At 55.5% G+C, this 13,750-nt stretch overlaps 1 protein-coding gene across 1 annotated transcript in view; it reads left to right on the top strand.

The window, feature by feature from the left end:
- The first annotated feature begins 7,487 nt into the window (after positions 1-7,487).
- The window catches only part of LOC133348314 (rabphilin-3A-like), a 98,034-nt gene continuing 91,771 nt past the window's right edge, over positions 7,488-13,750 (top strand). Inside the window, exon 1 of the mRNA XM_061561055.1 lies at positions 7,488-8,084. Coding sequence (XP_061417039.1) covers positions 8,069-8,084 — 16 coding nt within the window. The 5' untranslated portion in view covers positions 7,488-8,068. The remainder of the gene's footprint in view (positions 8,085-13,750) is intronic.

Below are 13,750 nucleotides of genomic sequence, written 5' to 3'. Positions count from 1 at the left end.
GCAGCCAAAGAAAAACAACAACAACAACAAACCCTCCAAAAAGTCGTTCAACCGTCCACGGTGGCCAATTCACGCGGGAGGACGGAGACGAACCAACCCATCGACCCGATCGATCGATCCCCATCAGCGGATTCTCATCCCCAGAGGCACGCAAGCGGTGGAATGGATGTCACCACTTGACCGTAATGAGATAACGAACGCCGTGGCGCGGGTAACTGCCCATACCCCTCGCCCCGTCACCTGCCCGCCGACTCCGATTTATTCGCGGGGGAGCTGTAGGGTCCGCGAAAGCTCCCGTTAAACACCATCCGAGAATCTACCCCCAGAATTCACCGCCCTAGCGCAGGGGATGGAATAAACACAGTTTATCTTCTTCTTGGTTCTTTCGGTAAAGTCACGTAGAAGGGAAATAATAAAATAATAAAAATACAACATAATAAAATACAATTCTCACGACGTTTCGGCTACAACGCAAGCAGCCGTCCTCAGGTGAAGAACAGGTCTGTCAGAAAGACAGCGTCTGAAAGAACCAAGAAGATGAATCCCTGCAGTCACGAAAGCTTTAAATCGAAACACAGTTTATGCAATTTATTCCATCACCGGCTCTTTCATGAACTGCCTCGGGATGTGATTTATCAAGGACCGCCGTCTCGTATCCACGACAGTGCATAGCGGGCTCTTGATAAGTCGTACTGAGTATTATTTGTACAGAATAAAAAAAAATGCTCTTCTTGTTGCTGTTTTGGTTTGCCGACCTCTGGCTAAGCGCGGCTTTCGAAAAAGAAGTTACGAATCGGGGTGACCGCCCCGGGCCCCGTGCTTTGGGCGGGGGGGGGGGGCGCGCTTCGATGTCACGGTATGAAGGTGCCGGGGGGGTGGGGGGGGGCACGGTGGGTCGCCCCGGGCCCGGAACCCCCCCGCGCCCCCTATAGACTACCCTGTCTCGCAGACGCTTTGACAAAACAACTCGAATAAAATCAAAAGCCACCAACGTGGACATTTGATCAGAATCAACATTTTAATTTAGACTGGAGGAGGAATCCGATGAGCTATGAAGCTCTTTTTCACAGGTGGCCAGGATGGGCGCGGGTCAACCCTTACATAGCCCCCACCCCCTCCTCCCCCTCCCGCCCCCACAGTGACATCACCACCCCCACAGTGACATCACCACCCCCACCCCTCCCTTTACTCCTCTCATGTCCCTTCCCCCACTATTGTGCCCCTCCGCCCCCTTCGCCCTCCCCCCACCACCCCCGCCCCTTGGGGTTCTGTCAACTCGTCCACGTGAGGCCACTCGAGGAGCAGAGGCGGAGGCGTCAAGGGGGGGGGGGGGGGGGTTATGGGGGAGGGGTTAGGGGGGAGGAGGTGGTGGGGGTATAAATGTGATTATCTGAACCGGTTCTGGGCCTCCCCTAGGTCGCCTCAGCCTCAAATGAGTATTCGGTGCGTCGGGGTTGTAGACAACATCGCCACTCGGGAGACAAAGGCGGCCGGGCGTGGTGTGGTCGTTGCCGGCCTTCGTAGGCGCTACTCGCTAACCGCACTTGCCCTCAACCGTCTGTTAAGGCTACACGGGGTGGGGGGGGGGCTTTGTCTTTGGTGGGTGAGATGGGGGGGTAGGAGGGCTTCGGGGGGCGGGGGGGGACAGGGGAATGAGGGGGTCAGGAGGGGAGGGGCTGGGGTCGCGGAGTAATCATCCGAATCTCGGTGTTGATCTCTGCGGCCCTCTCCGGGGTAATCGCCCCGCGGCGTCGTCACGTGACGCGATGTTGTGTGGCTCCCTTTTTTAAATTTGTTGTTTAAATGAACCCCCCCCCCCCTCTACCGGCGTTTGCACGGTTCCCATGGCGACAGAGGCAACGAGGATTCCCCCCCCCCCTCGTACCGCCCCCTACCACCACCACCAGCAGCAGCATCCTCGACCTCACCATCACAGGGAGATCCCTGCTCCTCTGCTCCACCGATGGACGTGAACCTCACCGGAGGCTGCTGACGCTCAATGCAAAGCCTGAGCCAGCCTCCAGTGAACAATGTGAACGTCGGGGCCAACGTTGGGGACCGACGTTGGGCCGACGTTGGTCTGTTGGGCTCACAACCTCCCACGTGAACTCGGACCGCGGCTCCTGGCTCCTACAAACGATCCTCCTCCCTCCCTCATCTTGTCTTCCTCGCCAACGCAGAACCTCAATTAAAATGAGAACAATACAAGGAACGTCATCTTCTTGTCACGCGCGGCTACCGCAGTGTGTTCGCTCGCTCTCATCGAGAGAGAGAGAGGGAGGGGAGAGGGAGGGGAGAGGGAGGGGAGAGAGAAACCACAGACGAGCGGGGAGGAGGGCGCAGTCGAGATGAGACGGCGATACGAACATCGCTACTCGTCGCTAATTGGGGTGGAGGGGTTGAAAAACGTCTTACAATACCAACTCCAATGCGACAACAGCAGGACCCGCTCGAGCAATAGCCGTGCGGCTTGGTGTGGCTCCCCTCGACAAAGAAGTGGCAATGAATTAATTGTGTCGCTGTGTCACGCGATGGTGACTCTCTGCGTCTATCTCTGTCTGTCTGTTCATCTCCCCCCCATCCCCGTCTCTCTTTCTCTCTGTGTGCCTCTGCGTCTCTTCATTGTGTCTCTCCCCCTCCCCTCTCTCTCCTTCGCCTGTCTTGTTTGTGGTGTAGCGGTTAGCGCTACGCTGCGCTACGAACCCGGCGACCCGAGTTCGATTGCCGCTCACGGCCAACACCGGTGACGATTATCTGAACCGGTCCTGGGCCTCACCCTAGGTCGACTCAGCTTCAAATGAGCACCTGGCGCGGTGTGTGAACGTCGCCACTGGGGAGACAAATGCGGCCGGGCGTGGTGCTGGCCACCCACCCCTTCGTGTGCCTAGCCGGCCTTCATAGGTGCTCGCTAACAGCACTTGCCCCAACCAGTCTGTTACAGGCTATACGGGGGATCTTTGTCTTTGTATGTCAGCACGTATGGGGGGGGGGGGGGGGGTGTAGGTGTGGTTAATTGGATGTATCTATATGTGTGTGTGTGTCTTTTGGTGGGTGGCGCAGTGGTTAGCGCTACGCTGCGCTACGAACCCGGCGACCCGAGTTGGAGGCCCGCTCAGGGCCACCGAGCACCACGCGTTGCCCCCCGTGCCCGTGGCGGTGTTCGTCTCGCTGCTGCTGCCGCTGCCGCATCGCGCGACGCCTTCTGAGCTCGTCGTCGTCCTCGAGACTCCGCCGGCTCGATCAGCCAGTGCGATAATCCTCAAACAGAAGCTCCTCTCGACGACTCACACAGAGAGGCAACACACAGGTTGGGATGAAGTGCCGTTAGCGAGCGGCGATGAAGGCCGACACGGCGGCGTGGCCAGGACAACGTACATCCCGGCCGCCTTTGTCTCCCCAGTGCTGATGTTTAACCCTATCACCACCCCGCTGATACGACCAAGAATAGATTTCAGATAAAAATTTCTACGCGAGGTCAGACCACGGAGTAGAGTCAAGGATGTGATGCGTGGGGGGTGGCGGGAGACTTTTGACTTTTAAACAACTTTTATTGCCGCCAGCAGCAAAAGCACTGGAGGCGATTTCAATATGAAACACACAAAGTCACCAGCAAACAAAAGAAAATAAACGCTACAAATCGACGCGATGTGGCGCTGAAAGCACCGCGCGGGAGAGGGAATGGATGGCCCGGACGGAAGTCCCCGAGACGGACAAAGAGGAGGAGGGCTTAGCTCTGGATGGGGAGCAGCAGCGGGCAGAGAGGAAGAGGAGCGGCGGTGTAGGAAGGGGAGGAGGTCACCACGGTGACGAGGAGATGTTAACTACCTCGCCTGGTGTACAGGAGGTCGTGGGTTCGATCCCGACCCTGACGCCTGCTGCTGTATATTTGGAGTGTGTGTGTCTCTCTCTCTCTCTCTCCCCGTGGTCGCGTGGATTTTTCTCCGAGTCCTCCGATTTTTCCCTCGACATTTATAAACATGCGTTAGAGTACTTTTGCTGCTATAAATGTCCACGCGATAAACAACTTTCGTTGAGCAATCGTTAGTGGACAGGTCGCTTCTGAGAAAAAGGAGATATATAACTCAGTGGGCGTTACGTGGCAAATAAAAAGAATAGTTTATACTTTAATAGTTTAGGAGGGGGAGAAGGAACGAGCGGGCCCAATATGTTGAAGGGGATGCCGAGAGGGGAGGGAAGAGACGGAGGAGAGAAAAGGAAGGAGCGGGCAGTGGTGAGCTGCACACAGAGGGAGCGGCGGGGCGGAGAGGGGAGGAATTCAGAGTTATGTAGACTAGCCGTAGTCTCAAGCCACACCTTACCATAATAATAAAAAGGGGGCCTGTCCTGGCCCATCCCCCCCCCCCCTTAACCAGCATATATACGGGGCAGTAGCTCTTGGAATCTCTCATTTACTTGATACAGCAAGCGTGCTGTGACGGTTCCACCTGAAGCTTGTGTTGCCTCCGAAACGTCGTGATTTATTATTTATTTTTTTATTTTATTTTACTTTTATTAATTTTAATTTTAATTTTTTACCTACGTGACTTTACCGAAAAAACCCGAAGAATATGAATCCTTGCAGTCACGAAAGCTTCAAATCTATAATTATTCAGAGTGGGGTTGGCTACACAGAAGTCACGTGGTTCGCGGGAGGCTTTTAGAGCTTCTTCACGCGGGGTGCACGAAGCCTCCTGGGGGTTCAAGTTCAAGTTCATTTATTTGGTATAGCCCTGTGAGCCATTCGGCTCTTGAATCGGGTGCAACCGCAACAAACAAAAAACATGAACAAAAAACATCTTAAAGTGAATATGTGACTGAGTGCAGACGTGGCAAGATTTGTTTTAGAAGGTAAATCATATAATTGATCGAAAACACAAATTAAGCACGTGCACGTCAGTACAATTACTTTGGTTCATCAAATCCTCTGTGTTTATTAACGTCAGGATGTTTTTGTAACGATTGAGAATCAAAGCGTTGCAAGGCTGCAGTAGAGGTTGAGAAGCAATGCTTCAGATCGAGAGATGTCCTCTTGACGCTGTCGATTTATGGGGCTGGAGCGCACAGCACTAAAAGGCATACAGCAACAACAGCAACAACAACAACAGCAGCAACAACAACCGCCATTCGCCACTTACGTGGCGGCAACGTCACCACAGCGCTTGTGCCAGGTTAGGTGCACTTTCAGGCTATCACGCGAAGCTGGGAGGACAAGGTCACGGGACAGACCCAGGTGCTATGGGTTGACTGAGATGACTGGCAGATTGCACCACCTGTGTTCCCCACTGTGCCATCTCGCTGAATTTTATCAGCCCCGGCGCGCCGCTCGTTGTTGTGAGCTTCGCTCCTTCGCCCTTCACTGGTGTTGAAGGGCGACTGCCTCCAATTGTCCAGGAGCGTCCTTCGCTCCTCACACACACATCGAAGACGATGATCCCCCGAATAGACGATGATAGACGGTTGGGACGAGTGCTGTTAGCGAGCACCTACGAAAGCCGGTACGGCACACGAGGAGATGGGTGGCCAACACCACGCCCGGCCGCCTTTGTCTCCCTCGTGGCGATGTTCATTTGAGGCTTTGCCAACCTCGCGGAGGCCCAGGACCTGATTCAGCTCATCGTCACCGGTGGTGGCCGTGAGAGGGAATCGAACCCGGGTCGCCGGGTTCGTATCGCAGCGGAGCGCTAAACCGCTATGTTACCGCTCACCACTCACACGCATATACATCCACACATACACTCACCCCCCTCACACACGCACACACACACACCCCACTCACACACACAACCCTAACACATACACCCCTCACACACCACACACACCTCACGCACACATCACACACACCACACACACCTCACACACGCCACACAAACACAGACACCACACGCACCTCACACACACACCACACACCACACACACCTCACACACCACACACACACACCACACACCTCACACACACACCTTCAACACACACCACACACACCTCACACACACCACACACCCCTCACACACTACACACACCTCACACACACACTTTCAACACGCACCACACACACAACCCTAACACATATACCCCTCACACACCACACACACCACACACGCCTCACACACACACCACACACACCTCATACACACCACACACGCCTCACACAGACCACACACACACCTCACACACACACAGCTCACACACCACACACCCCTCACACACCACACACACACATCACACACCTCACAGACACACACACACCACACACAACTCACACACACCACACACCTCACACAACTCATCCACCACTCACCTCACACACACCACACACACACACACCACACACACACCACACACCTGACACACCTCACTCACACACCAGACACACCTTACACACCACACACACCTCACACACCACACACACACCACACACAACTCATCCACCACACACCTCACACACACCACACACACACCACACACCTGACACACCTCACTCACACACCACACACACCTTACAAACCACACACACCTCACACACACACCACACACCTCACACACACCATATACGCCTCACACACCACACATACCACACACGCACCACGCACGCCTCACACACCACACATACCACACACACACCACACACACCTTACACACCACACACACACACACCTCACACACACAGCTCACACACCACACACCCCTCACACACCACACACACACATCACACACCTCACAGACACACACACACCACACACAACTCACACACACCACACACCTCACACAACTCATCCACCACTCACCTCACACACACCACACACACCACACACACACCACACACCTGACACACCTCACTCACACACCAGACACACCTTACACACCACACACACCTCACACACCACACACACACCACACACAACTCATCCACCACACACCTCACACACACCACACACACACCACACACCTGACACACCTCACTCACATCCACACACACCTTACAAACCACACACACCTCACACACACACCACACACCTCACACACACCATATACGCCTCACACACCACACATACCACACACACACCACGCACGCCTCACACACCACACATACCACACACACACCACACACACCTTACACACCACACACACACACCACACACACACCACACACAACTCATCCACCCCGTGCGCATCCTTTGCTGTGGAATCGTGGATGGGCTGATGGGGTCGGTGGAGGGGGTGGAGGGGGGGATGCTGGGGTGGGGGTAGGGGCGGGTGAATGGGCACAGGGCAGTTTCCGGGGGTTGCGGATTTTCCGGGGTGAGGAGGGGAGGGGTGGCTGAGGGGTGTGGGCAGCAGGGATGGGGATGGAATGAGATTGGTGTGGGGTAGGGGTTGGTGGTGGTGGGGGAAGGCGGGCGTGAGAGAGCGAGATATTGGTGGGGGGTAGTGGTGGGGGGGGGGGGCACACAGAGCGCATTTGGCACAATTTACGCTCCCTAGCCTCAGCCAAGTGCGCGCATCGCACACAGTGCGCGTGTGTGTGGGTGCGCGCGCGCGCGTGTGTGTGTACGCGCGCGCGCCTTTGCGCGTGCGTGTCTGTGCCCGCGTGTCTGTGTGCGCGCGCGCGCGTGCGTGTGTGTTTTATTGCGAGTCCGTCGGTGCGTGCGCGTGCACACGCGCGCGCGTATAAATATCGGCGCTCTCGCCCCGCCGAACCTCGCGGCGTACCGAGTGGTGGCGGCCACTCCTCGACCGCGACGCGCATCGCCACCGCTTCCCTGTTGCGTCTCCCTGCTGCTTCTCACTGCCGTCTTCCCCGCGTCTCCCTGCCGATTCTCCCTGCGCCTCTCTCACATTTTTATTTGATTTTAAATTGCCCCTGCGCATCTGCATCTCTCTGCATCGTCTTCCCGCGTCTCCCTCCCTGTGCATCCCTTCCCGCATCTCTCCACTCCCCCCACTCCGCTCCACAACCCCGGATCGCGTGGGAGGAGGAAATCCGTGAACGTCCGGAGACCCCCCCCCACCTCCCCTCCGACGACTCGCGACCAAAAACGACGCGCCGGTGGTACCGAGGAGGCGAACGAGATGAGCGACAATCGAGGTGAAAGAACAGCCGCGCAGTTGCAACGTTTGACGACGTGGAGCATGATGATGTCGGGGGGCGGACGCCGGTTCTCGATGTCGGCCTCTCGTTGATTGTGGCGCGCGCAAACATTCGCGCTCGTGCAGCCTTGGCGCTGTGTGCGCGTGCCTGTGCGCGTGCGTTGTCTCACGCTGCCGGCATCTCCCGCTGTCTCGCTGCGTCTCTGTGTCACCCAGGGGCAGGGGGGAGCGGTGGGGTAGCGGTTAGCGCTCTACGCTGCGCTACGAACCCGGCGTCTCGAGTTCGATGACCGCTCACGGCCAACACCGGTGACGATGACCTGGGACGGGCCTAGGCCTCCCCTAGGTCGACTCAGCCTTAAATGAGTACCTGGTGTGGTGTGTAAACATCACCACTGGGGAGACAAAGGCGTCCGAACGTGGTGCTAGCCACCCACCCCATCGTGTGCCGTGCCGGCCTTCATAGGTGCCAGCTAACAGCACTTGCTCCAACAGTCTGTTTAGGCTGTATGTGGTATTTTTAGTCTTTGTCTTTGTGTGTCACCATGGTGTATGTGTCTCACACTGTCTCATTCTGTGTCTGTGTCACAGTTGCTCACGTGGTGCATGTGCCTCATTGTGTCTCTATGTCTCTTTGTGTATGTATTTCTCTCTCTCTCGCGCGCGCGTGTCGAGGTCTGTTTTCTCACGCATTCGCTCACAGCCATCGCGATGTTCCTCACACTTGCTCACTGCCTCTGTCTAACACAACGCGTGTGTGTATATATTTATAAAATGTCCAGTATAGATATATAAAATATGTCTGTCGCTGGGTTTCTCGTGATTCACACTCTATGTCGTCCTGCTCTCCGCGTCTTCGCCGATGTTCGTTGCGTGTCCCACACCTCTTCACCGTCATATCGCATCTCTGTTACTCTCTCACTCAGTTTCGCACGCTTCACTCAACACACCCGCGCAACACAACACACCCGCCCGACACACACTTCACTCAACACACCCGCCCGACACACACTTCACTCAACACACCCGCTCGACACACAATTCATTCAACACACCCGCCCGACACACACTTCACTCAACACACCCGCTCGACACACACTTCACTCAACACACCCGCTCGACACACAATTCATTCAACACACCCGCCCGACACACACTTCACTCAACACACTCGCCCGACACACACTTCACTCAACACACACTTCACTCAACACACCCGCCAGACACACACTTCACTCAACACACCCACCCGACACACACTTCACTCAACACACCCGCTCGACACACATTTCATTCAACACACCCGCCCGACACACACTTCACTCAACACACTCGCCCGACACACACTTCACTCAACACACACTTCACTCAACACACCCGCCAGACACACACTTCACTCAACACACCCGCCCGACACACACTTCACTCAACACACTCGCTCTTCACACACTTCACTCAACACACTCGCGTGACACGCGGTGAGGCGTGGGGGGTTGTAGCGAGCAGCTGTGAAGTGAGGAGTTGTCGGATGTGTCGGGGGTAGAGGGGGGGTGAGTTTTGGGGGTGGGAGGGATTGGTGAGGAGGAGGAGGCTGGGGAGCCATGGTCCCTAACCCCCCCCACCTCACCCCGTGGAGTCACGATTACGGCTTCTTTGATGCCGACCGCGGTGCTGAAGCGGACAGCGCCAGGAGCCCGGGGAGGGAGGAGGGTGGCGAGGGGGGACCCCGAGTGGGGCGCGATTGGTACAACAACCGCCGGGCGCGTGCGAATGATCACACGTGCGTGTGTGTGCGTACATGTGTGTGTGCGCGTGTGTGTACGTGTGTGTGCGCGTGTGTATGTGATCACGCGTGCGAGTGATACCGCGTGTGTGTGCGTACATGTGTTTGTGTGTACGTGCGCGTGTGTGTGGTCACGCGTGCGTGTGTGTGTACGTGCGCGTGTGTGTGGTCACGCGTGCGTGTGTGTGTACGTGCGCGTGTGTGTGGTCACGCGTGCGTGTGTGTGTGTACGTGCGCGTGTGTGTACGCGTGTGCGTGGGTGTGTGCGTGCATTTGTGCGTGTGTTTGTGCGAAGAGAGAGTGCGTGTGCGCGTGTACATGTGTATGGAGAGTGGTAGTGGAACGGCTAGCGCGTGGCGCTTACGAACCCGACCACCCGAGTTCGATTCCCGCGCACGGCCAACACCGGTGACGATTATCGGAATCGGTACTGGGCCTCCCCTAGATCGACTCATGAGGAGACAAAGGCGGCCGGGCGTGGTGTTGGCCACTCACCCCCCTCGTGTGCCGTTCCGGCCTTCATAGGGGCTCGCTAACAGCACTTCCCCAACAATTGCTTCAAGCTATACGGGGGATCGTTGTCTTTGGGTGCGTAATTTAGTATTTATTTGATGGGAGTGTGTGCCAACTTAGAATAATATTAGGAAATGCACGTCGTCGTCAATTGTCCAAGCTCTGTGATCCTCGATATTAAGATGTTTTTTTTAGCGAACGAGTGGCTTGTTATATGCACGTGGGAAGAAACCGGAGCGCACGGAGAAAAGTCACGTGTGCGTGGGAGGGAACAACGCTCTATCCCCATACAGAAGGAACAGATGGAGACTTGTCCGCAGTTTCGCTGTACCGCCTTCCTGGCGAGCCATGGGTGCGATTCCCGAAGAGCACTTGTCGCCCACAGTGTGTCAAGGCTATACGGGAAACATTTGTCTCTGTGTGTGCGTCGTCCAGTGAAGAGTGAGCGATGGGAGAGTGCATTGCCATCGACCTCTTGATCCAAAGTGGGGTACTTTTTTGTTGTTTCTTCCAAGAAGTCGGGACAGAGTTAGTGCGATGCGTTTGTCATTGCTCGGCGTGCGAGTGGGAGGCTGAACGAGTGATATGCTAATCGAGCGAGTGAGTGTGTTGCACGCGCGTGTGTGAATACGAGTGTGCGTGAGCGCGTGTGGGGAGCGGTGGGGTAGCGGTTAGCGCACTGCACTACTAATCCGGTCACCCGAGTTCGATTCCCGCTCACGGCCAACATCGGTGACGATTATCTGAACCGGTCCTGGGCCTCCCCTAGGTCGACTCAGCCTCAAATGAGTAGCTGGTGTGATGTGTAAACATCGCCACCGGGGAGACAAAGGCGGTCCGGCATGGTCCTGGCCACACCACCCCCTCGTGTGCCGTCCTGGCCTTCGTAGGTGCTCGCTAACAGCACTTGCCCTTACAGCCTGTTAAGGCTATAGGGGGGATCTTTGTCTTTGTAGGTGAATGTGTGTGTGTGTGTATCACACATTGGCTGAAGGCATCTCAAAATAAAATCGCAATGTAGGAGTAGGACCCTCCGGACAAAAATAATCATTGGACTCCTTGACAAATGAGAACATTGGTATAATTACTGTAAAACAGATTATTATCTTATCCCGATAGGGGGGGGGAGAGGGCAGAGTGGGTTGGGGTTCGGGGTGGTGCATGGAGATTGTCGACAGTACCTGTATTTTCATTTTTCGCGGGGGGGCGAGGGGGGGGTGTCTCTCACTCTACCACTCCCCCCTCCCATTCCGCCACTTGCCCCGGGGTGTGGGAGCTTGATCGACCTCCTACTCACCCCCCCCCCCCGACCTCTTCACCCCCCCCCAGCCCCGCCCCTGCAACCCCCCCCCTACACCCCCCGTGTCTAATGGACGTCGCTTGGAGCTGGCGGTTTCGCGCTTCCCCGCGGCGCGCGGTATTCGTGGCCACGGCGTCAATAACGCAGCGCGCTGCGCTAACGCCACGAACGCAGCTGCTGCTGCTGCTACTGCTGCTGCTGTCGTGTAGCGGAGGGATATTACATGACCGTTACCCGCCTAACGACGACGATGATGATGGTGGTGGTGGTGATGATGTCGCTGATGGTGGTAGTGGTGATTACAGGACCATTACTCGCCTATTCACGATGATGATGGTGGTGATGGTGGTGGTGATGGTGGTGATGGTGGTGGTGATGATGTCGCTGATGGTGGTAGTGGTGATTACAGGACCATTACTCGCCTATTCACGATGATGGTGGTGGTGGTGGTGATGGTGGTGATGGTGGTGATGGTGGTGGTGGTGATGGTGGTGGTGATGGTGGTGGTAGTGATGGTGGTGGTGATGCCACTGATGGTGATAGTGGTGGTCGTGGTGATGATGAGGATACACGCTGCATGGAGAGTGTGTGTAGGTCTGGGTGTGTGTGTGTGTGTGTCTTTTGGTGGGCGGTGCACTGGTTAGCGCTGCGCTACGAACCCGGCAACCCGAGTTAAATTCCCGATCACGGCCACCAACACCAGTGACAAATATCTGAACCCGTCTAGGTCGACTCAGCCTCAAATGAGTACGCCCTTTTGGCGGTGTGTAAAACATCAGCACTGGGGAGACAAAGGCGGCCGAGCGAGCGTGCGTGGTGCTGCTCACCCACCCACCCCGTCGCGTGCCGTGCCGGCCTTCATTAGCTATTGCTCACGAACAACACTTGCCCCAAACGGTTCTTGTCGAGGCTATACGGGCGATCTTTGTCTTTTGTGTGTGTGTGTGTGAGCAGCGCCCTGTTCAAACCTGATAATTACAGCCGCGCAGCCAACAACACCGTCCATCGCATTACGCGAGACAATTGGCACGGACATGGAAATAAAAATAAGCCACGGATTACACACACACACACTCTCTCTGAAGGCAGAATGTGCTTCCCTCTCCCCTTCCTCCCTCTAACCCCCACCCCCCACATCGAGCCCCCGGCCGTTTGCACGAGTCACGTGGCTTGCTTAATTCGTTAATTGCGTGCCATGTGAGCGAGGTGTTGATACATTGCGCGTGCGCTCGCATTCGAGTCAATTTCTGTTCCCGTGAACCTGCGTACGAGTGTGGACGTTATTATTATCATCATCATCATCATCTAATTACCGCAATCATCAATCACCACCCTCGTTATCATCGCCACCATCGTCGCCACCACCACCGCCACCATCATCATCGTCACGACCACCACGATTCTATTCTTGCGTATCGCAGCAACTCGGTTCAAGAGCTTAATGCTAATGTCCACGTTTGCTGCTGGCCAACACACACAGAGAGAGAGAAAGATAGTTCGTGTCGTTTCGCTCTTCCTCCTCCGTTGAAAGAGCGCAGAACACAGTGAGTTTACCCGTGTGGTCTATAGCTCGCTTAGCATGGCCACAGTCCCACTATTATGGTTGTCTTGAATGCATCTCTATGGGTGTCTATGTGTCTCTGTGTGTCTCATAGGGTTTACCGTGTGGTCTATAGTTTGTGTTGCATGGCCACTATTGCACGACTGTGGCTGTGTCTTTAACGCATCTCTATGGGTCTCTAGGTGTCTCTGTGGGTTTAACCCAGTGACCCACAGGTTGGGTTGCATGCCCACACATCGCACCGCTACTGTGGGCTTGTGCCTTGAAATGTTACATTCATAAAGAAGATGCGCGCATCGGCTTTTTGTTGATGTTCTCATGTTTCATCGCCAGAGTCTTTGACTAGGAGGAGGAGGAATGTGGGGATAATGTTTGGGTTTCGAATGAGGTGTACATTACGAATTATTATGGACATCCGTTTTTTTTCTTTTTCTCGCCGTGTTCGCCAGAGTTCTTCTAGATCACGAAGATCAACGTAATAATCACGACCACCGCCATCATCATCAT

Source organism: Lethenteron reissneri, chromosome 27, assembly GCF_015708825.2.
Source record: "Lethenteron reissneri isolate LAM-NWPU_2019-01 chromosome 27, ASM1570882v1, whole genome shotgun sequence".
In the NCBI taxonomy this organism is placed as follows: domain Eukaryota; kingdom Metazoa; phylum Chordata; class Hyperoartia; order Petromyzontiformes; family Petromyzontidae; genus Lethenteron; species Lethenteron reissneri.
The sequence above is the reverse complement of the archived record's forward strand: the minus strand, read 5'-3'. Positions and strand labels throughout refer to the sequence as shown.